Source organism: Bombus pyrosoma, linkage group LG11 (assembly GCF_014825855.1).
Source record: "Bombus pyrosoma isolate SC7728 linkage group LG11, ASM1482585v1, whole genome shotgun sequence".
NCBI classification, from domain to species: Eukaryota; Metazoa; Arthropoda; class Insecta; order Hymenoptera; family Apidae; genus Bombus; species Bombus pyrosoma.
Window position 1 is genome coordinate 12,053,903 of NC_057780.1, and position 27,173 is coordinate 12,081,075.

The following is a 27,173-nucleotide window of genomic DNA, read 5'->3' on the forward strand; positions in this document are numbered from 1 at the left end:
CGTCGCTGCGGAGATCGTCGCTCGGTATTGCAAGTTGCAACGCGTCACGACAAGGACGCTCATTGATTCGATGACGCGCAAACAACCGGCAAACCGGGCCAGGAAAAGATACTCGACCGATAAAATTGCACGCTGCTGAAATTATTCTGCGAACCAGTCACGCGCCACGCGTAATCGCTACTAGCTACTCGCTTCGTGACCTGTCTAACAAAAGGCGCTAATCTATGGAATTACCAGTTAAAAGTTAAGCGTTGACTATTCTATCGTGGCTTTGTAAATTGCTTTTGTGAATCGTTATTGATCTAAACGAGTAGCATAGTCATATGTTGTTGTAAGATTTACATTCTAGAAGTAAATTGGAATAATACATGTAAATATTCATATAGTAAAATCCATTAAATTTATAGTGAAAGCTTCCGCATACTTCGCGTCAATTAATGATAGTATTTACGAAACAGATAATAATAAGTGTACGTATTTATTTACACGAATGGAGATAAGGTTCATCCGAACATTGGTGGTCCCAAGAATGTGTGGGTAACGCGAATGATAACTCGTGTTGGGTCAATGCCACGTGAAGCAATGTTTGTAGAGCAAAGTCGAGGCGCTAACTGCTAGGTAGGTCCGCGGAGTACAGACGCATCTTTCGTTTGACAGGGAGCGTGACGAGACTCGGAAGAGAGCCGGAAACAAGCCGCTTATATCGTCGACCTCGACGAACCTAATCAGCCAATCTTTGCTGAATGCCCACTGTTCCGGTATTTCGAGCGGGGTCGTGATAAGATTCAACTGAGAGATATTTCAAACACGAATCAACTAAACTACACGCTTTCGAGTAGAAACAATCAATTAACCAACTTATAGATAGACAAGGATAAACTGAAGTATTGGTATAGACTATACATATTTTCCTATAAAACCCTGTATGAATCTATAAAACAAAATTCATATTCGATTCTTTTATAAGACGTAACTTACAAATTTATAATTCAAATATACTATAGTTACACTGTCATCAAGCAGGAGTATAATAAAACTAAACAGTAAACAATGTATAAACGATAGTTATTAGCAAAAATAAAGTTTCATTGATTATACTACGAGAAAGTATAAAAGTACCAGAAACCAAAAATTAACAGTTCACAGAGGTTTGAAGATTTTTTTAATTTATGATAAATTTGATTCAGGACGGAGAAGTTTATTCTTGCGTGTAAAGTGTCAACAATGTTGTAATATTCAAAATAGCATAACAGATACGGCAATAACATCTAATGTATAAGTATATAATCAGATCTCATTTATCAAGTCAGTAGCGTCACCCCTCGTTGATAACGAAGAATGTGATATCCAATAAAACTAGATACTCCAACGCCTGTAAATATGCAACTGTAATATCTCGAAGCGTTTTAATTCTCAACTGATCTCGCTAGATGTCTCTAGTATAGAATTTACCAGAACATGATGTAATTCCTATATTCGCCGTAACAAATCACAGAGGGCGTAAGAAACACTCTTTTTCTCAAGGTCGGTATTACAGAATGTGAAACACAAAATCCCTATATAATAACAGATCTATTCTGTATTTAGTCCGTGCTCACATAATGCGATATCTATGTCCTGTATTTAGTCAATGTTCCGATATATTCGAAATATAATAAACGATATTCATCTCATAAGTTTTCTTCTATAGAGAATATTTGTTCACAAGTCGATATATTTTCGTGACAATGAGTTTGTTATCTATCTAAGATACAATTCATTTAATAAACTCCCTGATCAAGTTCGAATCCCACAAAATGGTCATATCTTTGTCGCGATCGGGTAAAACAATTTCATTGATCGATACGAAATTGGACGCGGTTCAACTTTCACAATCTACATGAAATATAATAAAACGCCCTAAACAATCTGATATCAACTTGTAGCATCAAATATCAGTTACAACAATGAAATAAATGAGTCGGGAATAAATAAAGGAATACAAATGAAAGAATAAAACGACCTTATTAGGTCGCTATACATTATCTTTCTTTCTTCACATAACTCTTTAGTCATTTTCTTTGTCATTCGGATCCTGCGATATATGCCGAATATCGTTATGACATATCACTGGTAGATTCACATTCAGGACGGTTACAAGGTATTGCAATTAGTGTTGAATATTACTATAATATACAATCGACAATAAAAAGAAGGAAAACAATTTTTTAACGCAATAATTCTATCCAGGTGATCCGAATGAAACAAAGATGCTTAAACATCTTCAATTTCTCAATTTTATAATTTATACGAAGCTATTCATCGTTAGCTATTCATCACAAAGCTCCAAACTTCATATCTCCAATAATAGAAGATGCAAACATAATTTGCCCGCTATTTAAAAAAATATCTATCTTTTGGTTTAAAAAGACGATCATCAAGGCGTTTGTTTTGTATGTGTTGTTGTAAGTTGTATGACGCCGTAATCCAGAATATTTCTACCCTTCCGTGGGCGCGTTTACTATCGATCGATCCGAACGCACGCGGCACTCGTTGCCACGAGTCGCAAAATCGTGTAAGCGGAGCGAGAGAGAGGGTGCAAAAACCCACCCCCCGCGCAACATGCTATAAGTACCGGACACGAACAGAGCGCGGGCTTACAGGTCCCGTTGCGGTCTTCCTCGTTCGTTCGTTCGTTCTCTTCCACGCTACCACGATCACGGACCATTACCGGTGATCTATGAATAGATCACGAGATCTTCGACTGCCATTTTGACTTCGCGTCAAACGTAGATCAATTGACGCGGGGACGTGGACAACACGTGGAACATTCGAGAGGAAGAGTGACAGGAAGAATGACAAGGTCACCGGTGAATCGGGAATTTGGGCAAACGGAAGTTCGATCCTGTCAGTGGAACACTCGGGGCTGGGATCCATGCTGATCGTGATGCCGATTGGCGTCACCTGAAACCACATTCCACTATCGTCCACCAGGATGAAGAATAGCAAGTCGATGATGGATATCGAGGACATTTGTGGGTGTTCGAAACTACCCTCGATCATTCCTAAGAAGGAACTACCGCACTTGAAATCCACTTCCGGTAAGTTTGAAATTATTCGAGTATAGAACGGATTGTAGATTGAACTGTCCGAGATTGGAGAGATTGAACTGAGTCGAGTAACGTTTTATTGACTACGCGAGCCGTTTGATTTACTCACCTCTGTTATCGAAGTGGGTTTCGATTAGTTCTCCCGCCATTTATATCGAGGTCTAGAAAATTGAAAATTTCAAATTGAAAATTCGAATTTGAATGTGAAAGAAAGTTTGAATTTGCACTGGCGATTTATATCTGAACTTGAATTAAAAAATGTAAACTTATCTTAAGAAATTTATATCTAATCTTGCGTTAAATAGAATCTGAATTTAAATATCTAGTTAACGAAATAGCCGCAAACTTTTTAAAGATCTAAAGATCTTGCACTTTGCTGCTCGACTTTCGTAGAATTTCTAAAGTCTCGTCTTATCGGATCTTCCCAAAACTTTCGATAGATTCCACTCGTCACTTTGAATTCTTGACAGTTCCCTGGATCTTGATTTGTACGGATGGAGGATATTGATTGAACCGTTTCATCCGACTTCCACGAACTTTTCCTTCTCTATAACTTTCGTTTACCATTCTTCGAAGATTCTTCCCTCTCTGGCACAAAATGTCTGTGATCCTGTTAAATTTAACGTGATTTCAGTGGAAGCACCATCGATGCTGACTTACGTTCCAGTTTTTCACATTGTGGTTCAGACACGTCTCACAGGGATTTAGTATCACATTGACGTGGTGACCAAGTTTTGGAACAAATTTGCAAATATTTTTACATTAAATTCTTCATCTACCTCATTTCTGAAAAATGTTAGAATAACCTGTTAATTGGATCATTTCAAATATATATTACGACTTTCTGAATAGCTCGAATTCGACTTAATGACTATTAATTTATCTTTATTAGCTTTCCTTCACGACTGACAAGTTAAATCAGGTATCTCGATTTGATACCAATATTTTTCAAAAATTACAATTTCACGAATATTTCATATGTTTGAAACGCCGAAATAAAATTCACGACGTCATGGAAAAATTACAACAAAGAGACGGTCGATATTAACGCGTGCTCTCGGGAAGAAAACTCGGACGATCGATAAAACCCATAACAAAGCCAGCTATACACTTTAAGACCTTGAATTAATACTAATTACAATGATCATGTATAATATAGTAAAATCATCACGAAATCCAAATTCTTCTAAATTTACAATCTTCAGCCAGGATAATTTTCAGAATTCAAATTTTATTCCCTCTTTATTTTCACAGATTTAAGAATCTCTTTAAAAATCTTGTGTGTTCAGACTCATTCCTCCTCCTTTTCTTAAGCTTTCCACGAAAGCTCCTTACTTTCGTTGAACTGTTTTTCTGTTATACTATTACTTCTATCGTAAAAGCGATCTTTTTCGTATATTTTCCAAGAATTTTATATTTAACTTTTATCGTATGTGCGCTTTTAAATTTGAATTGTTTCATAAGAAGTTTATTAAAAATCTTCATGAATTCCAGGTTCGAATTCATAGTTGCTTCCGTTTTGTAATTTCGATGGAGCAAATGGTTTCCGTCTACACCTTACGACTATCCTGATTGAAAGCAGTTTCAGATCCCCGGTCCAGAGCCTGTGTATTTCTCTAGTGTGGGACAAAATAAACGTCAATAAAATCACGATTTGCACGATCGGTGGGTTACGTTGAACATCTGTTCACGATAAAACAGTTAATTGACTCAGAAGTATCTCGCGTAAAATATTCTAAATAACCCTTTCACCTTGATAAAAATCCACTGGAAAGGTATAATCTAAAACTCTCATAAATATCTATCTAAAGAACCTAAAAAAATCATGCAATTTCAATTCCCCTGGCCATAAGATAATTTCTCAACAGAGTCAACTAATACTTTAAAATAATTGAACCGAAAATAACATAAACAGGAGACTAACGTTCCATCAAAGACAAAAATGTGGTAGAAGAAAAATTACTAATAAATTAAAAAATTTTCAAATATTTCAAAAATCCAAAAGACCAAAAATGTGTTTTCCGCTTACAACGAAATTCCTCCACTCGTCGTAAAGTTATTTCGAATTCAACTCTTTGTTTAAGATATATCGAGAGAAAAATAACGTATAAAAGAGAAAAGGGTGAATAATCGCGACAAATTGTACAAAAAGGTTATCTAAAATGAGACACGAGTCAAGTGATGGTCGATTTTTTTTCGTTACGTCCATGAAGAATGATTTCCTTCCTCCGGAGACCAGCTGGCTCGTTTCTGGTCTCTTCGTCAACGTGCTCGGATTCTCGCGGGCAGTTACCCGGTGATACTTTCCTTTTCCTCGTACGCTCCTCTCTTTCTCATATTCCCTCGCTTTGATTTGTCTGGAAAAATAAGAATAGCTCTCCTCTCCTTTTGATGTGCTCGTTCCCCGACGAAATTTTGAAAACGTCAGTTTCAATCGTTCTTCGGCGACGACAACACGCATCGCGATCTTCGTAGACTATACAATTCACGTTCTGTTTTTAAAACGCCCCAGCGTCTTTTCTCACAGAGTACGTAGCTCAAACGACTGGATCATGTAAATAATAAAGTGTAATTCTTCACGAGTGGAAACCTATGGATATGTGAAGTTCGATACACGAGTGGCGCTATTTGGTGAATGAGATTGGCCAGGTGAAACTTCAATTAGATTTGAAATTTGCTTTGATAGTTTAAAATAGTTCGTAATGTAACCAGCTGAACCACTCTGATGGTATCAATCGTCAAAATCCTAAAAGAAAATCAAATTGTGAGGTTCGTTATTGTGCGAAATCTTCAGGGTTGTATGTGTGTGAATGTGTGAAATAACTTTGACAAATGAAATGGGACACAATGAAATAAAGATCATTCAAGCCTTCCACAAAAGTTTTAAAAGGTCACGCCATAAGCAAGAACCATTTTCCTCAATTACGACAACGAACAACTAACACCAACGAGATCTTACTGAAAGCAGAGGCCAATTCTTCTCAATCATAAGAGAAAGCAACTTGAACGAAGCTTTTAATCAAACCATGGACTATCCTACATTCAACAATCTTTATTGTCCGAATAAATAACCTGTTTACCTCCTTGCACCTTGTAACGCAACCCCGCGTTTCAACAGTTTCAACCTATTATCGAAATCCGTCATTTTAAAAGAAAAGGAAAAAAGAGAATTCCTCGAGGATGAATCAGCCACGACGAATCTCATAAATAACTATTTAAAAACTACCAGCTCCATATGCATGTACTATTTGATTTGAAAAAAACACTCGAAAGCATCAGCCGTTAAAGATGTTTCCGTGACAAAAGAAAGGGCACTTTCTGTGATGTAGTCAGGATGTCCTTAAAGAGCGTCACGAATTTCCTGACCTCGAAGGGAGCAGCGCGGCGCGGCGCGAACGTTCTTCTAACTTCGTTGTGTTCCATCACTTCCACAGGGTGTCGCTTTTAGTCTCCTGGCAGGGGCCTGGGGCCCCAAGCAGGTGTAACACGGAGTTTCCATTCACCGTGACGTGTTGCCGCGGAACGGACCAGTGTGCACGCTTCCTACGTCTTCGAAGAAAATTCTCTTGTTTGCTCTGCCTTGACAAACACTGGCTTGGCTACCGAAAGGAACGTGGCTTCCCGAAAGATCAACGATCGCGTGAGAATGCGTGTTACAAAGAACAGTGATTGTTGATAGTGAGATGAATAGCTCGGTGATAATTGAGTTATGGTAATTGAAACTGTTCCACTCTTTAACAACGTTGTGATAGAATTCAGTAGATACAGACTCCTAAAGAAGAGATTTCTTGTTTCGTTGTCTGACAGTGCAGGGATGTGAGAATAATTGTACTTACTTATGGTATCTGGCGTTTAGTGACGTCAACGAGACGTGACGTTAGATATAACGATGAGAATGTAAAATGTGAAACGGAGAAGAAAGTGAAAATGTGATTTGTTGATGTATTAAAGATTTTTTATATAAGAGTTTACATCGTCGTGTAAGAAGAAACGTCAAAATGGTTTTCTTCGGAAGAAAGGAGAAGATAGAAGATCGCCGGCTGTTAGCCAGCATCGATGCTGTGAATGGCACCAAACTCTATCAAATAGAAAATGGTAAAGCTACGATGTTAGTTTAGATTTGTTCTACATTGATTTGGTTCTACATTGAAAGAATTCAATTGAAAAATTTTCTAATGTAATGTTCAGAAGAAATATTTCCTTCCCATTTTCCATCAGAATTCCGCGAACAAACTTCTCGTATCCAAATATTATTCCTCCGCGTTTATGTGCTTCGCTTTGGTTCTTAACAAATTTGAATGCCCTTTTGCAACTTCGTCGTTTCTTCCTTTTAATTGAAATTAATTAAAATTCCCAAGGAGTTCAATAATCTAAAATAGAAGAGCTTCGAAAAAATTGACGCAATTCTAAGTGTATTTAAATATTCTTCTCTTCCTAATTCTTGTGCATTTCTGTTTCATGCGCAAAATCAGTCAGAACGAACGAGCGGAACATTTTCTGATCCAATACTGAAGTTAGACAATCTCAAATAAAAAAATACGCTAAAAAATTATACTAAATTTGGCACGATCATATTTTTCTTCAAATGGGAGATATAATTTTCTTTATATCGTCTCGTATTAAAGTTAAAGATTTGCAGTTGCTTGTATAACGTATCGTCAAACCAGCGTTTCGTTTCGCCTGTATACACACGGACAGACTGGTTTAAGAACTTTTTCCTTCGGTTATAAACCAGGCGAGAAATAGGTCGAGGCGTTCTGGAAAGACGATACGCGATCGTCATAGTATGGCTCTATGCACTCGTGGTTCGATAGCTTCGTGTAACTACACGCATTTATCATGCAAACGTCCCGTCGTCGACATCGCTTATCATCGTACGTTCAAGTGGCCAATCACTATTTATCAGAACCACTCGAACCTGGAGAACGCCTCGTCTCGTCTTCGATAATTAAACGTCGTAAATTATAAAGATACAACTGGTTCGACAAACTGCCCTTTATGATAAATGTGTTCTAAGGGATGTAAGGTAATTGCAAATGAGATAATTTTAGAAAATTTTATGATTTAACTTTGTAACAGAATATGTTTGCGAAGACAAGAGTTATTTTTAGTAGAACATCTTGTGTCGTTGCTTTTATTAAAATAAATCGAAATTTTAATATACCATCTATAAAAAATTGAGATTTCAAGGCGTTTTTAAGGGGGAGACGATTCTTTGATTTAAACTCGTTTTTGGCTATTAATATTGACAATTAAACAACAGAACGATCTTTTTGTATTCTGTGTTTGAAATAGTAAAAAGGCTTTATCTCATTCATAATTACGCTAAACGTTGTCTCGTGTTGAAAATTGTTCGATGAAGTAAGGTCGAACGAGAGTGAAAAGGTAGGTCGAAGTCTGACTATGACTCTAATTAGTCCTGGCACTTGTGAATGGATTCAATGTTAATTGGCAGCAACTGGAAACCATTGTTAGCAGTAAGATGATTCTTTGGTCCTTGAGCTTGCTTCAAATTTCTTTCGAATCCGAACATAATATGTTTGACTCTAGATTGACGAACATCATACTTGAAATTCAGATTTGGTTAATTATCAGCCTTCGATTAATTAAGTTCTCAAATCTGGAAAAATAAGTTCAACAGTAACTCTATCACAAATAAGTCGTATGTAATGAAAAGTCTGGTATTCATTCACATTCATAAAGGAAGTACTTGCTAAAATCATGACAAAAACTTAAATTTTTAATATAAAATACATAAACCTTAAGTTTATATTCTGAAAACTAATACCAAACATTATTTCATTACTACTTTGATCTCGATTAAATTATGAATCTTGCAAAAACATATTTTCCCGGGTTGTTAAATTTATTATTTATTTTCTTTCTATTATTTATTTTTATTCTACTGACATGCCAACTACATATACGAAATAATATACACGCGCTGGTGAGCATATAAATCAGAACATTTTGTTTTCATAACTCATGTAAAACATGTATGTGCAGTTTATTTCTAAATTAATACTATTATACCGTGGAATGAAATATTCGCAAAATTACAATGTTTGCTCAAATAATACGTAGCGTTTTAGACGAAAATATACCTAAAATGTATAAATGGAAAATAATTTCGGTTATACTGACTCAAATTCACATTTTTATAAAAATAATATTATAACTCAATATTATATAAATATTATAACCGCTACTATATACTACAGTACTATAGTACTTGAAATATTTTAGCATATTATATGCATTTTGCATATTTTTGTATACTTCAACTTTCCATAAATGTATAAATATTCGCGGTCTAAAGGAAACCATTTAAAAATTTTACTTCTACGTGAATCATACTTCCTTTCGCATCAACACTTACTCGACCTCCCGCTTTTCGATTTTTCCACCGAGGTGTCTTATGCTTTAACTCCAGCCACCTGTGGCTGCCCCAATATTGATCCATCGAATGGCCACACCCGGCATCCCCTCGCGTCGCTCTTTTGCACCCTCGACGCTCGTGCCGGTAGTGTCGTTGCCCTTCGCGCACGTCCACGTAGCACGGTGTTATGGAAAAGTGCCTGGTCACTGTTCCAGCCGCCTTCATGCACGTACGCGACAACCTGGAGGAGCTGGGCAAGGTGGCTGACGACACGGATCTACTCTTCCTCAAAGGCCTCCTGGATAGCCCTGTGGTCACGTCTCTAGTGAAGGTGAGTAAACGCGTGTCTTCATGCTAGTGATCTTTTCTGCCTCCTGTATTACATCATTGTCCTCCCATTTTGTATCCAGTTACGATGATAAACTTTTGTAATACGAAGAATTCAGGAATTTAGAAATCTTCTCCATTTATTTTGTCTTATTACAATAACGTATATTAGAAAATAGATTCTAAGCAAGTTGGTTTAAATCTCGTTAATAAATAAAAGAAATGAGGTTAGTTTGTCTGGACGTGACGCAGGTGGACGTTTCCTACGTCGAAAGGATACGATCTTCAAGCAATATTCCATTGGAAATAATTAAAATTAAAGATGTTGTTTCGAAATATCTAATATTGTAAGGAAGCATGACCGCGATATCTTCTCTTTTACAACTGTGAACTGAACTGACAGTTTGTTATAATCGGTTCTTGTTATCAATCATTGTTTATTCCCACCACCGGCTAATTTGCAGTTCACTACAATAGAACGAAGAAGTTTAGTTTTGTTACAACAGGATGAAGATTGTGTTTTCTCATTTGTAGTAAATGAAGATCAATGAGCGCAACTATTGCAGGCTCGTAATCGATAGCTTATTTGTTAGATTGTCAATTGCCACTTGCTTGAGTATAGAATTTTTTCACCATATATCGAATCGGGTTAATTGCAACCATTATTCGCGCGTGTGTGTATTATTTTTGGCACCGGCGAAATAAACAATAGCGTGCGTCGTTGGATCATGCGCGCTGAGGGCAGATGGTTTCGAGACACATGCACGTGCCACGTGTTTACTACGCTCGATTTTACGAGAAAGAGACCGTCATTTACGAGAGAGTGCCTCGTCCGCCGTGAAATCCCCGTACGAATGCAACGCCGTGAAATGGAAAACGTAACGCAGCCAGCCGCAAGTCCCCTTGCCGAGGTGGGTAAAAATCTTCGAATGTCGTTGAACTCGTTCCTTCCACGCTCGATACTCGTTTGGGATCGGTTTCTTAGCTCGTTCGTAAAAATAGGAAAGATATACTTACTCGTGGGCTAGCTGGCTTGTTTAGTCTGTTACTATCCTGTCTTTTATTAATCGATTACCGAGCTTTGTTTAACTCGTTTAACATTTGGAATTCTGTAAAGCTGGATACTTAACCTTTGGGTACGTTTATTCGTTTCTATGCCTCCTCAAAGTTTTTCTTCTCGATTTTTCATTTATTTAGTCTTTTAGTGTTTCCTTTAATCTTCTTAATAAAAGTGTTACTTTTTTAATCTCTTGGAAATTATGAAGAAAAAAGTATCGGAACATTTATTTTCATACAAAATATAATAATTAATCTGAATTATTAAGGGAACAATTAATCGGTTGGAATTTTGTATTCGTATAAGATTGTGATCCAATATATCTGTTGTGAACGGAAGTATATATGTTTTGTATTTACTTTTTCTTTAATTTAAGTCATAAATATTTCCTTGACGGAGGAAATCATTTTACAAATAGTTAACCTGAAAACCCATTTGCCGCTTATGTGTTCAATAGCGTACATTTCTTTTCTCAGAAAAATGAGAAATAATGATCGTTTTATATCTTTAAACAAATTCGTTCCTGAAGAGGTTAATATTTTTACGTGCTTTTTTGCTGTTTAGTAAAAACGTCATCTATGTCATTTTCACGGTACATAAATACGCTTCGTTGACCGTGTCGCCGCTCGTTTTCGTTTCCACAGTTTCATTACAGCTTCACCATCAAAACTGTAATAAATGAACACCTTTTCACTTGCCTATTTCTCTCAACTTTTGATTTCAGCTTTCTGTTCCACCGCGATGTATAGTATTCTTATATTACGAAAGCTTCCTGTCAGTGAACAAAACACTTTCCACGACTGTATTCTATTCTTCAAAATACTATTCGTTCTCACATTCAACACTCAGCGCTATTATACAAATTTTTATTTCCCATCGTTGACATTCAATCCATTCATTCAACTTGTAATGGCCACTTTCTGTTTTCTGTAAAACAAGAAATTCAGACGCTGAAAACCTTCCGCTATAATTTATGAATGTTACGCCAGACATTCTCAAACAATCTCATCTAACAACGGCTACCTGAATTCAAAGCAATAAATCGACTATGAACTCGATATACCACACGAAGACGCATAAATCTTCTAAGACTTAATTCGCACATTTCTAGCCATCGAAATTAGTGTCGCTACGATTGAAAATATTCGGACTTGGTTGTGCACGTGATATCGGTTAGAAAATGATCTGGTGACATCGAATATAATTTTATCACCTCGTATTCCGATATTCAACACGACCAACACGTTTTTGGGAATTACGATCTGTAGTAAATCGTTACAAAAATTTGCACAGAATGAATCATTCTAGAAATACATATAACACAATTAATTTGTATAAAAATTCGCAACAAACTATTTGTTCTAATTGTTCTCAGCCTCTTTGATTACAATACATTAGTTTCAATTGCTACATTCATCAACAATTAAAACTAGATTTTTAAAACATAAATAGTGTTTTTAATTCTTATACGATTTTTCGATTCTTCTCGTGCAAAGATGAGCCAACCTTTCCACTAACCGAGCAATTCCTACGGAATTTAAGAGACGCTAGCCGTAAAGATCCCCGTAGCGCAAGAATGCGCGACGCTGGAACTCGAAAACGTCGGAACACTCGGTTCGACCAATGGAATTTTCGAAATAAGTCTTGTACGCAGCTTCTTTTTACACGCCGCTTGCACTATGGCTGCGTGAAACAGCCACATTATTTTGGTCGTGACATACATTTTCCGTCGAACCATGGAACAACTTGGGCTCTTCATGTGAAAATATTACTATCCGCCGATTGGTGTAAATTCAGCAGTGTGACGTGACTACGTACGTCACCTCTTCTCTGATCCATTACGTAACAACTATGATACGTCTGTGTATATTTCGTATTACGCCTCGACCTTCTTCATTTGTATAATGCATTCATTACTGTCGAGTCTTTGGGATCATTCCATATCTTCGGTTATAATCTTAACGACATTTAATGTTCCGTAAAATATATTTTTTCACATTTCGTAGATAACTTACGTCTCTACTAAGTTATACAACTATTTGTTGAATCAAATCTGTTTTCAATAAAACAATTTAATAAAAAATTCGATGGAATTTTAGTTACTTTGTCAATGATTCACTGTATCTACGGAGACTTAAGGAACGTTCAATAATTCAGTGTTCTATACAGAGGAAGAAGTGCAGTTGGAAGACTCGAGCATCTTTTTATTGGAAGTCGTCCAACAGGCCGAACATTTTCTTGAAATTCTTAGAATTATAAAAAAGAAGAACTTTGACTTTAGGTCTCTAAAAATATGCCAAAATGATGGCGTAAAAGATCTTTGAAGTTTAGCGTATCTGTAAAGTCTCAAAGTTGGTTGCTGGCTCGTGACCCAAAACCGTTCGAATTATCTTGTTCCCGATCAACTGCACGCATCCGTGGCTTTCCTGCGAAACGTTAGTGCCCATCCACACGTATATATGTATACACCTTACCGCACCTGCTGGGCCCACATTCCATCCTGTTCTTCGGGATCAGCAGGTAGAAGTCTCGTCTGGTGTCGGAAAGTCATTAAGAAGCCGGTGTTCGTTTCCGGCTCGGTTCAAGGCAACAATAGCAAACGTTGACAGATGCGATATGGTGTTACTGGTTTCGTCGAAAACCGTGAAAACCGGTCACCAAACAACCTTGGTAAATTTGATGGTTAATGTGGAACTGTTAGAAGAAAGGATCTAAGAGAGGTGTGAGAAGTTTGATTTTCTCGTGGTATCTCTCCTCCAGGTATTCTTATTTTCGTATATTCTAAAATTGCTAGTTTATCTTAGAAGTATCTTAATGACTCGGCTGAACATGGTTAGGTTTAATTAGGCCGAGTAGTCGCCCGAGTAATAGGAAAATTTCCATTAATAGAGTTACGTCGTGTTCGAGGAGTAGGTGCAAAACAGAAACTGAGTAAATCTTGTCAATCTTTATGAATTTGATAAAACTCGAGATACAAAATTACTGTGATATTCACTATAAAATGATATTATAAAGAAATCAAAGTCGCGAATTGAAAAAAAAAAGAAAGATTCAGGAATCTATATAATAAAATCGGACACTTCGTATGTTACGATATTCCACTAATAACAAACAGAACTTTCGATCTTTCTTTCCATCTCATCTCTCTTGTCTAACATTTCTAAATTTTATAGCTTTTACGCAAATAGATTTGTAAATTCTAGCAAAAAAGAATCTTAACTGAAAAGTAACATCACAGTTTACGGAAAGAAGAAGGTCTCATTAATCTTCCACCCCTGTACCAACTACCCTAACCTTTGTATTACTAATGACAAACTCCACTTCCGTTCTTTTTCCTCCGTCTCATTCATCCTGGTCTCGAAAGTGCACCTTACAAAGCCATCCTGTGGACAGTCCACCGAAAAGCGGAAACCGCGAGGGTCCTCCTTGGGAACAAAGGCGTTTCCTGCGAAGGGAAGAAGCGAGCGAGACAAACCGTGAATCAGGCGGTCGCGCGCCAGCGGCGCCGGAAACCACTGGCGAACCATGCCTCGTGAATAATCCGAGTATGTTAATTGACAAATCGTTGCCGCGGCTTCTCTGATATCCGGCGTAATTGACCGCGACCTCGGAGGTCCTGGCCAATTGGCCCAGGCTCGAACTCCAGCGACCGAGTCATCGCTTATGACCGCTCTCGCAGAAATCGCGAGGCAGTGTCACGTCGCGTGCGCTCGTGTATACACACGGATTACGATGTAATTTCAACCGGCTTTGTAATCGCGCGAAGGGACAAGCGGAGAACACGCGTATGCGACATTGACGCACGTGTAAGTGACAGGAACGTAGCTGGCAAAGTCATGCGCCATGCGTGTTTAGTTTGATGTCGTTTTAGTATAATTTGAGAGGATGGAAATCTGGAATGCTATTTTGTTGGTATATTTTTTGAACAATGGTTGTGACATGTATATGTATATACGATGAAAGAAAAGTTAGAAACTTTTCGAAGAAAGTATTCGTAACGCAAAATGATAAATTTAATGAATCGCTTATAAAATATATTACAATTATTTGACATTAATCTTGTTATGAGACGATATATGGTATATGTTTCTTATGTAAACTTTCGGAGCTAGATTTTACCCTGCCAATGATCAAAGATTAAAGATTAGTTAAAAAGTTTAAAAGATTTTAATATTAAAAGAATATTTTATAAAGATACCGGAAGGAAGAATTACTTCAAAAGTGAAACTTTCCTAATTATTCATTACACCGAGACTCGCTAATGTTGCCGTAGCAATAGCTGTCTTTAACACTAGAGTCATACGATCCCGTTGTATCGTATAACGGATTATTGAGTATCTCGAGAAGGCTCTACCTGTGTCGCAAGATCGACAAACCGATCGGTGTCGATGACTGCCAACGTTTCTTTTTTGCCACGATATTATATTCATCGACCCGACTGCAATCGAATTGCATAATTCTTCAAATGAACGACACGTACATACGTTATAAATTCCCATCATTAACAAAAGCAGACTCGGACATTTCGTAGCTACGAAAATATGTCCAAGGACAAGAATAAAACGAAAGTTAGCAGTTTGTGTGTATGTGTACTTTCACGCAGGAATAATGTACGCAATTGGAATGCTCGAGTAGTACGAGGAATACCCCTCTACCTCTTCTAGATAGAGTAGCTAGGATATTTAACATTCCTCGCGACGAGGCACGTTCTCGTTTACACGTTGGCACTCCGTTTAAACATCGCCGCTTTCCCGTGTCGAAAGAAACGTTGGAAGTTCCGACAATGATACTAGCTAGATAATAATATTATCGTGTAACCAGCTAGTGCAACATGACCTACTTGCGTCAATCCTAAAATCCTCGATTTCTAACTCTATATACGTAATTAGTGAGATTATTGTCAATCCTAAGCTCGTCGAATTTAAGAGGGTACCCTTTGACTTTAAATCTGGTAGAGTTAATTCAATCAATAAATAGACTTCGTTTATTCATTCGTTTGACGTATTATAGAAGGTGACAATTGGTAATTAACCCTATGTCATTGCATTGAAATTTTATTATAAGACTAATTTATTATATCAATCAGGTGTCAACTAATAAGATTTGAAAATTCTAAAATATCAAAATAGCAACATACATGCCTACTACCTATCAAAATTCTAATTTCCCCACGAACTTTTCCACAACAATTGGTATTGTTCATTGACCTCGTTTCGCTGTAATTCTTAATCCTTTTATAACAATTTCAGATCAAACTCATCTTACATATATTCAGTAATAAAAAAAAAAGAATAAGAAAATTCTAAGACCTGAACGAGATATATTTTTAAAACTACGTTTTATAGACTTCTCAATTTTGCTACTCACGTAATCAATTTCCAATTCTCAACAAACAAGTGGTTCACTTTCACAGACTAATTTATGTGACACAACCTATAAATAACAGTAAATTCCAAGATAAATAAAAAGCAATATTTCCAACGTCGCTTTCCTCTTTCCCCGAGTTGACGAATGTAGCTGCTTTTGAACGGCTGCCAAAATCACAATTACCCAAATAAGCTTTCAAATGGAAAACTACCATCGATTTTCAAAATTCCAAATCATCCATTGGAAAATCTAGTAGAATGGGGTCTAAAGCACGCACGTAGACGGCCCTGCATCGAACGTAGCGGAGTGTTGCATACCATCCGAAGAAGGGCCCCCACCTGTTTCAGGCTGGCTGCCTGACGAAGGTGGGGGCGAAAGAAACGTCAGTAGGCGCGGCAGTTTTCTGACGCCGCTTACCTAAGCAACACACACGGTGTGCGTGTTGTCCAAGTCGCGTTTATCCCTTGTGGAAACCCCTCGTCAGGTTCTCCCGTGGCCGTTTACCCCGTCGATTGTCGCCGCGTGAGTGCACCCTCACGGCACTGGCCGATCGATACGGCGAACTCCAGTTCCAGGACGGCGGCCAGCTCGTTCTCCAGAGTACTGCGTCCTACCTGACGGAGACAGGCGACCTCTGCCTCGGCGTTTCTCCAGGCTTCCAGTGTAAGTTAGGATTCCTGCGAAGAAATCTTTGAGGAGGCTTGTTTCGTCATTTTGGTGGGACGGTGGTGAGTTTGAAATAGAAATGTGGATGGATGGAAAAGGTGGATGAGTGGAAGACTGTTGCTGCTACGACGACACGTGAGATCGGGAGAAAGCGCGATTCGTTGACCGTTGGCCCCTCTTGGCGTCTGTGGTCCGTAGATCTTGAGGTTGAGAGTAGCTCGATCTGTATTTTCATACATTCGACGTGCTTCGTTTATCAATTGTTAATACTATTCGTGTCAGTATTTGAACAGAGGCTATTCAAAAATAAAGGTGGAATTTTTAGTGGATTGATGACTCTGTGTTGGGGAAGATATTATTCTACTTCCTGTGTAATTTATAGAAAAAGGGCAGGAGAGAGGTACTGCTGTCCATCCATATTTTGAATTCGTTGTGCTTTGCTTCATTTTTTGAAGAGACGGAACTTAGTGGAATTCGGAATCGTTCGACGATCCTGTTAAGGAAAGGCCGCGCAATTTCTTGAAGTGAGAGAAAAAACAAAGTTTGGAGAAGTCTTCTAATCCTCTTAAAGAAAGATATTATTCCACTTGCTGTGTAATTTCTTGGAAATAGATAAGGTAGAATTTCAAATTGCTTTCTGAAAAAGAGTTACTTCATTCTTTGTTTTGTTTTTGTAGCAGTAAGTGAACGTCGATTAACATTTTTCTTGCAAGTCATTCGAGCTGTAGTATCGTTTAGAATTGCGACATTTACTGTACGAACGTGTGATTTATTTGATTTTCGTTTGAAAAATTTCAAAACGAGAGATAACATAAAGGAAGTAAGAATTGCCACACAATCGTTTGAATTGTAGTAGTAATGAAACGTTTAGTTATTGATATGTGTAATGAGCGAGTTGCTGTTTGTTCTTGAAGCGCAATAATCCTGTGTTTGTTTCGTGAGAGGATTTTCAGGGACGTCACGGAAGAACAGGAGAATTCATTATAGGCTACAACGTTCGTTGAACGCCAGCTGTTCTACCGTCGTTTTCATTATAAATACGGTATAATTCGTGCCCACGACAATGACAATGTTGCGACATATGGAGAAATACCTCGATTCTTCGTTCCACGTAACGTGGCATTTTAATTCTATTTGCTACTCACAACTAATTGTTAGTTACTTCTTTTCCTTCGATTATCTCTCCAAATTCTATAAAAATAACTACGTTTCATTTATAATTTTCACGAGCTTATGAACAAATATAAGTGCGTTACAAAGGTTGCATGAATACAATTCAGTCGAAAAAGACTTAAAGAAAATGAAAAAGTTAATTTTTATTAATTGACATATCTTTTCGTGTGGAAAAGATACAACTGATTTGATAAATAATAATCTTTTCAAAACGTAGCAAGGTTGATTCTCTAAAAACAGTATTTTAATTCTCGAAAATAGCGTTGGAATCGCTGATCCAAATACGAAGTTAACATTTGTGTGCGAATTAGTAATTCGTAAGGTAATCGAACTTTCTAGCACGCGTTAATGAAAGCAATCCCTCAAATTTCGACGTGCGCACACGGTTCTCGATAAATCACACACTGTTTTCTTAGATTTCAACCAAAACACAACTTCGACCGTGTTCTTTGATGTCTCTCGCGTCGTGAGTTGATTTATTGTTGCGTGTACATACAAGTCGCGTGGGCAGAGAGGCCTAAATCGAAGATTCATTACTTCCTTTTGATGCTCCTTTTCCAAAATGTACGATATTTTACATACGGAAACTTATGCCATGTCGCAATTCGTATAATCGATGCTGCAACAAAATCGTTGAATCGACATCGTGCATCTGCGATGCACATGTATCGACGCGAATGATTCGACGATGAATCATACTGGCGGTGAGGAACATCGACTTGGACGGCTTCGCGAAACAATTTCCATAGACGAACGATTCGCGTTAGTCTTTCAAACGGGAGGAGAATTTTTCATCTGATCTTGTTCGATTAATCTAGATATGCTCGACCGTTTTGATAATTTTTCTCGAAATATCACTTCGCATTTATTTAGCGTTCAAATTAAAGATAACAATAATTTGTTTGTACTAATATTAAGTGGTTGTCGAAAAATAGCTATTTGTCTCAAAGAATTGATCTTATCTGATCAATTTGCCTAATTTTGACCGACACCTGAATTTTTCGTAATATTTTTGAACACAATTCCACTTTCCCTTTATTATATTTTAGTATTTGCGTGATATATCTCTTTTGATTCCATTAGTTGAGATATAATTTTTTCTTTCAATCTGTTTTTTAAAGAAATTATTCTAAGATGTGCATGATTATTCGTTGCTCGACATTTTCCGTCGTGGCGTTCAGGTATCAAGTATTCTCGAAGGTGGCTCTGAAACACTGTGAATGACCTACTTTTGTAATTACTCTTTCATTGTTGTAACGTTGCATTAGCTGGTTCAATGTGGAGTACACTAGCCTTACGTGGTTCGACGCTAATCCAATCAAACCTCGTTGACACAGGGTCATCGTTGCGCAATGATAATTTCACGCTCTTAGGTGATAAGTCAGCAGAAAATGCTTGCGATTAAAAATTAATCGATCAAAAAATAAATTGAATCTAATACATTATTGTCTTCTATGAAATCTTCACATTTACGAAAAAAATTTGTTCGATAAATAAAGAGAAAGCATTGAAACATCTTTGATATCACGCGTAACATTGTTGATTCAAGTGTAGAGTAAAAACCTTCGTTTCTCTCGGGTTGTACGAGGGGACCAAGAGTAACCAAGGTTCCTCGTACGGTGAATTTGATGCGGAAACCCGTTTCGACTTTCACAACTGACGACGACTAAGCCGTTCACTGTTTGTGGCTTTGGCCATACGCTACCACGTAGCCCAGAAAGGAGTTCGAGGAGCGCTCGATGCCCTCGATGGGCTCCAGGGACTTATTATTTCGTCGATGATGATCGATTCATTCTATAAACCTCTGCGCAACAATACGTTAGCTTCATATCATTGCAGTAATTTTATTTTAATATAGTTCAATCATCGATAATCAAATTCCTATGCTATCACTATATCTATAAAAGCATAATTTTCAAATCTTCGAAAATAATTGCTCGATCAAATAACTAAACTTAATAACTAATTTTACCAGGTAAGCTAAAACATCCCAAAGAAAAATATCTAAAGAAAGGAATCTAATCTCGACTGAGAGATCCTAAAAGTTGCCGATCGAGTTAGTAGGACGTACGAGGACGACTTGAACAAAAACCAGTTCCCATGGAAACCTGACAGACATCGTGGCGTGACTGTTGCAGGTCCAGGAGCGTCTGGAGGATCCTCCACTTCACGTGGAACCGGTATGCTCGTCCATTTGTGACATCGTCGACGAGGTGTGTCACGCGCTCCGCTCCTCCAGGGACGAGAACGCGCGCGAACTCGTACGATTATTAAGAGGCTCGCATCTAAAAGCCCTTCTAGAGACGCACGACGCGGTCGTCGAACGAAAGGAAGCGCCATCGAAGCCGGAACCATCGCAACTGACGATGCCTACCAACGAGAGGACGGAAGCTGTCAGGATGGTTGGACTTAGGAGGCAACCTAACGAACCTTTGGTAAAAATTCTTTCATGATAGAATTCTTGAATTCTAGAATTAATAAAAGAACACAATGTCCCAGTAATCATTATGCAATCGGAAAGGACTGACAAAAATAAATTTTAAAATTTTCACATGAAATCTTTGTTGATCGTACTATGACGACTGGATCACTCTATGTAATGTTTGTGGCTTTACAATTAACAGAAAAGATGAATTGAAATACAATTAACGGAAGATATGAATAGATAGATATGAACGTTTGACGCTTTTCTAAATAATCAAATAATTTTTATAGCTCAAAGTCTTAGAAATATATCCTTGAATATTTGGAAATCTTTGTAAAGGTTTCAAGAGATCAGGGTGTTAGAGGATGTTTAGCTTCTGTCTTTGACGGTTTGTTTCGTTGGTGAAGAAAGCGGCTGACGAGAAGGCACGTCGAGCAATCAACAAAGAAATATAATCGTTCGCGCCGACTTTCTCGTTCGTGGCTCTAGTTTTAGAGGTTTACCATTCCGTCACGTGAGAGAATTCCCATTCTGAATCGGATTTAACACGCTCGAACGAAGAAAAGACGGAAATGCCACTCGCAGTTCATAAATAATTCGGAAACGTTTATTATCCGCGCGATGCTGATTCGAGGCCACGTGGCCTCTTCGATGAATCTGGCACGTTGTTCCAAGCTTTATACCAAGCGAAGAAAACATTTTAACAGAAACATAATACATTATTCTTCCTTATGCTGCTCTTAACCTTCTGTATTCCAAAAATTTTTGTAATGAAATTGCAGCAGCGCCGATACATGTTTATAATAAAGTTCTTGGAAGCTAAGGCTTCTCTTTCGCAAAGAGACAAATGGCGCATTAGCGATACCATCTTTACATTATCCTGAAGTCGATTCCACGTGTTAAAAATCAGCCAAACCTTGGGACCCGGTAAATTCTCTGTATGCTAAACCACAATCTGTTTCAACATTCGCTATTTTCTCTCATTGTCAGCAAAAGGTATTCTCGGCAAACAAGTGCACAAAGCCATGATCTTGCATGATGGCCTTCCATCAATGTTCGTTTACACTTTTACGCTAAAATGGAAACAGTAGGTCTTCTCAAACAAGCAACATCGCAAGAATGTAACAACAAAAATGGAACGGACATAGAGAATCGTCGATTGTTCTCTAAATGTACTAAATAGCAAACCTGGTTGCATTCAACGGGAACAGGCGAGTTTATTTTCACTGGTACGTTTTTGTACAGGGTCTGACGGTGCAGGTCGACGAATCCGGAAATTTGATCATCGCCAGGATCTTAGGCGGAAGCACTGCTGCCCGCCAGGGACTCCTGAGAACCGGCGAGGTAATCCTCGAAGTGAACGGGAAGGAAGTTCACAACCCTGAGGAGCTTCAGGAAGCCATTCACGAAGCGAAGGAGAATTTGTCGCTGAAACTTGCACCTGGAATCGCTTCTGATGGCAATCGACCCGTAAAATCTACGGTAAGTGATAACATAATTTAACTTTCGATTTGGTTCAAGTTGGCTAATTTTAAATTCCTTTATCTTAATTCGTATGGTGTAAACCTAAATTGAATTTACACCACGAATAAGGTGGGAATTTAAAAGGAAGGTAAAAATAAAATTCTTGAAAGGCCACCTTCTTGAAAAGAAGATTGCTTCTATTAAAAGCATGAAAGTATAGAGGTACGAAAATATGTTTAATCGACCTCTTAGGATCTTTACGATTCAATTTAATGGCGTCTATATGAGACACGTGGTTACGGTTTCCACCTTCCGACAAGAGGTCTCTTTAACGTGATTGAATTTAGACTATAAAATTTTACTATTTCACTGATAGAATTTGTCCAAAAGATTGAACAGAACATGCTGTCAAAATCGTGTTCTAAATATAAAAAACATTACTGAAAACACGAATTGTAATAACTCTTTATATCTGGCGGTAGCTCTGTATTTCGTGTGTAAATAAATGATAATGTGGATCGAGAATGGGAAACTCAATTCGTCGAAGAACACTTGCGAATAGCTCGTACATTGTTTATATATCCTGTAATATCAATTTTTTCAAAAACGTGAAAGGTTTTAGGAATGGAAATAGATAAGAATTATGTGAAGAAAAACATCGGAGCTTAAGAACCTTATGTTTTGAAGACAAGAATAAAACATAGGTGGATAAAAAGTATGAATGGATGAAATTCTAAAGAACTACATACTATTATTACTAGAAAAAACAATCATCTACGTACAGATATGTAATTTTTAAAATTATATACTAAATCGAAGGAATTTAGTAAAAGCTAACAAAATAATTTATGTTATAATAATAAATATATTGCAAATATTCAAGAATAGATAGACAGCGAAAGCATATATTTAATCCCCAAATCAAATAAGAAAATTTATAATTAAAGAAGAATTAGTCAGTGTATTGAATTTTAAAACTGTTCTCCTGTTAAAGAAAAGAGAAGATAGAACTCATCGTTAAATTGAGAATATTTATACAAATTCAAATTTTTATAAAAAGAACCGAGAAAGCAAAATCTGGACAGGCATTTGTTTCACCTACTAAATATTTTAACGAGCACTATACTTTCATTATTTTATGCGTTTTTGTACATTATAACGCATTCTATGCATTTTTGCATCTTCAAATTTCCCATAAATACATAAAAATCCGCAGTCCTCCTACCACGTCTCTCTCCTGAAATCTCGAATTTGTTTTCACATTACAGTGTTACATGAGAGCGCTGTTCGACTACGATCCATCGGAAGACACTCTGTTACCGTGCGTAGAGATTGGACTTCCATTCCAGAAAGGTGACGTACTACAAATTGTAGACCAAGCAGACCCAAATTGGTGGCAAGCTCGGCGAGTCGAGGGCGAGGGTCTAGGTCCGCCTGGTCTAATTCCGTCACTGGAACTGGAAGAACGAAGAAAAGCATTCGTGCCACCGGAAGCGGATTTTGTACACAAAATTAGCATCTGTGGGACTAAGATCTCTAAAAAGAAGAAAAGGAAGATGTACCAATCGAAGTCCAACGGTGAATTTGATAGTGCGGAACTGCTATTGTACGAAGAAGTGGCCAGGATGCCGCCATTTAGACGTAAGACCTTGGCTTTAGTCGGTCCAAGAGGAGTTGGTCGCAGGACGCTGAAGAATAGACTGATAAATAGCGACCCTGAGAAGTTCGGCACCATTGTTCCGTGTAAGTGTCATAATTTTTGTGTGTCGTGAGATCTTGACAAGAATGACAAACAAAATTGATGGGAAAATACCATTCTCTTCTACTGTTAACAGTTACAAATTAGGATTGTGATTCATAGAAGTCATATGTTTATAGATACCTCACGACCACCCAGAGTACTCGAGGAAGATGGCAAAAGTTATTGGTTTACCGACCGCGAGTCCATGGAAACGGATATTAGAGAGCATCGATACCTTGAGTATGGAGAACACGGTGGGCATTTGTATGGTACAAAGTTGGATTCCGTGAGGGAGTTAATCAGAGCTGGCAAAATGTGCGTTCTGGACTGCAGTCCAGCTGCTTTGAAAATACTTCACAACAGCACGGAATTTATGCCCTATGTCATCTTCATAGCGGCGCCTGGAATGGAACAATTGAAATGGTTATATGATTTGGCGAGGTCGACTGGAACGAGCAGTCGGAACTTGACGGTAATTACACTGCTATTATATATCACTGCCCTTTCTATTTTTCTCTATATGAAAATTATATTTTTCTATCTCCAATACGACCAATAATAACGCCGAGAATGAAAATGTTCTATGAATTGAAGTTTCTACTGAATGTTTAAAATTGCTTTGATTATTGGTATCACTTTTAATTATTGAAACTACTGGTTAATGTTACTCAAGTTTTGTTAATCGAGTTTTACAACTACTCGTTAAAATGACTTTTTTATCAAGTAAATACATTTCCACGAATACAATATATTTAAAAATTTACAGAATGATTTAAGTATTTATTATTTTTTGAAAACATGTTCGAATTTCGCGTACGAGAAATAAGAAATTCATTTGAAATGGAACGATTCGATGCGCGAAATTTGTATAAAGAAGAAACATATATCGAGGCACAGGCCGCGTTTCAAATAAACATAGCCATCAAATATTTTACGATGCAACCTTCCGAATCTTTGCCTGCCAGTCTACCGTCGTCGTGTAAATGCGTGTAATTTGCCTATTATAAATGTATTGCATGCACTTTTGTTCGATTACAATGACTCAATGATTGGTTTCTCTTCCACGAAATTCTTCTTCCATAAAATTCCAAATACCAACTACTCTTTATACTCCATTTAGATTGATATCGAATATTTTCACATATTACCCGTTGTATAACTTCCTTCTCTCGATTGACGTAGCGTTCTTTATTTAATCGTTCGTATGTATTTGATGTTGGCTTTGCTAGTTTGACCGCCAGAGTTCCATCAGGTACAGCTCGAGAAGAGCCAGGACGTTGGAATCTCTTGCTTCCTTGTACGAGGTTTGTATTTGCATGCATATTCATTGTATTTTTCTTTCCTTTTATCGTAATGTGATTGCTTGTAGATGTGTAGCATTATTGTTTGAAATGTACCACTATACAGAATCACGTAACATTCAAAGAAAAATTGTAATTTATATAATATCTAAATGCAGTTTATTGACAATGCATTAATTTTAAAATGTAGTTTATTAATGACATTAGGTTGCTGCATAGATTTTGTCCGCCTCTTCGATCATATAAATAAGTTACCAATGTTGTGGTAGATATAACATTACTACCTAAGTCAATATAAACTGTGCTTCTGAAACTCACAGAAAATGGGAAAAAAATATGTTCATTAATCACATAGTAATCAGACATTTAGAATGTTCCCATAATGACAAATGCAGTATCAAAATTCTCATTTTTTTCAAACATTACAATATAACAAATGTAATAAAATATATCCCTATTTTAATGATAAATCCAAAAATTTTTTATAAAAGAGGCATTTATAAATGGAATTTATAGAAAATCCACTTTGATGGATGAGACTTATGTAACGACTTAATGCAAAACAAGGAACAAATATATTCAAGGCACAGTATGGAAGCTACAATCTTTCTAACATTCAATCTTCCAATTGGAAAGAATCACTATCAACAAACACACTTGAACTAAATGCAATCAAAACTTAATCTTTCTCAAACTTTACAAAGTGCAGCTAAATTATAGTTTGCTTTTCACTAACTAGGAGGACGATCTGAAAGCAACGTTGGAAGAATCAGCGGCCTTACAGCGTGCCTACGAGAAATATATCGACCTGGTGATAGTGAACGAGGACTTCGACAATACATTTAGACAGGTGATCGCCGCGTTAGACGCCTTAGCCACCGAACACCAGTGGGTTCCGGTGAACTGGATTTATTAAATACCATTCAGGTTACCTGAGGGAACAAGTAGTTTCAGAACAGATGATCCGGTCTACAGTATCGTGCAAAATAACAAATTATTGCATTATTTTCTGTGGAACACGCGATGGCGTCTTTAATATACCCATGCTTGGCAAACTTGATGTCGAGTGCATCGTTAGTATATTTATAGCATTGTATCATCGTGCAATGGAACAATTTTATGGTTGTACTATGTGTATACAGAGTTCTAGTGTGTTGTGTATATTGTCTCCATCAAATGTATAAATACTTTTAAGCGAAATGACGCACTCGAATCGGGTAAAGAAGAAACGGGACGTGAGTTTCTTCCATCGAGCGGAGAATCTCCGAAACGAAAGCAACAAATTTCGAACACGCGCATTCTTCTTCTACTTATGATTAGAAAAATACTCGGGGCTATGAAGGCCAAGAAGAGATAGTATCTCACTTTACGATGCTACGTTTCCAGCAAGTACAATCGTGTAGTATTTACGTTACTTTGTTTTAGGTTTACGAAACGATCCGTTCGCCTCCTAAATTTCGCTCCTTAATAACATATATTCGTAACCTACAAAAGTACCGTTAAAAGATACAAGAAAATAATAAGAAAATTAGAAAAGAAGCATGTGAATTTTGATTTCAATGATAGTAGTTAAAAAATTTTAATTATTTTAATATTTTTAATATCTTAATGATCCAATGTCTGATGAACTAAAGTAACGTTACAAAAAAATTCTCGCATACATTCCTCTTTATCACCCAGAACAACTAAACGGAAACGGATCGCGATTAAAGTAGGTATACGTTATAGACCGCCGTCCAATTATTTTTAGGATACGCCTAGTTTTAATTCCCTTCGAACTACGATTCTGCATATGTATGTATGTTTATTTACCATTTGTCATACAATGTACTTTCATTTCTTTTATAGAGATATCTATTATATATACATATTATACATTATATATTTCATGAATCCTGTTTGTACCGCTCGTGCACTTTGAACATATTCCTGGCATAGAGTGCCTTAATAGCACAGCCTTACCGGGCTTGCAGCAAAGACCTACTATGTCGAGACGATATATTCTCTTATACTCGAGAGTTTTACGCAAAACACGTCTAATAACACATTTTTTCTAATGCTCTGACACGCATGCACATGGAAATTACGACCATTGCAGATCGCTATATATGCGTTTGATCGGAAGCTCCCGATCGTGCCATGTGATATACGGGAAAATAAAGTTTATCGAGCGTTTGTTACGAA

At 37.3% G+C, this 27,173-nt stretch overlaps 1 protein-coding gene across 6 annotated transcripts; it reads left to right on the forward strand.

The window, feature by feature from the left end:
- The first annotated feature begins 2,835 nt into the window (after nucleotides 1–2,835).
- On the forward strand, nucleotides 2,836–27,164 carry LOC122573158 (protein PALS2). Of its 6 annotated transcripts, none has more exons than XM_043739194.1 (8): nucleotides 2,836–3,080; nucleotides 9,684–9,799; nucleotides 20,197–20,493; nucleotides 21,729–21,965; nucleotides 23,216–23,690; nucleotides 23,826–24,160; nucleotides 24,918–24,992; nucleotides 25,729–27,164. In XM_043739194.1, the coding sequence occupies exons 1-8, from the start codon at nucleotides 2,975–2,977 to the stop codon at nucleotides 25,903–25,905; spliced, it is 1,818 nt and encodes a 605-aa protein (XP_043595129.1). In that variant the 5' UTR covers nucleotides 2,836–2,974; the 3' UTR covers nucleotides 25,906–27,164. The 6 variants fall into 6 exon arrangements, with proteins under 6 accessions (XP_043595129.1, XP_043595131.1, XP_043595130.1 ...); XM_043739195.1 differs by lacking the exon at nucleotides 2,836–3,080 and adding an exon at nucleotides 7,073–7,184; XM_043739197.1 differs by lacking the exon at nucleotides 2,836–3,080 and adding an exon at nucleotides 7,167–7,197.
- The last annotated feature ends 9 nt before the right edge of the window (nucleotides 27,165–27,173 follow it).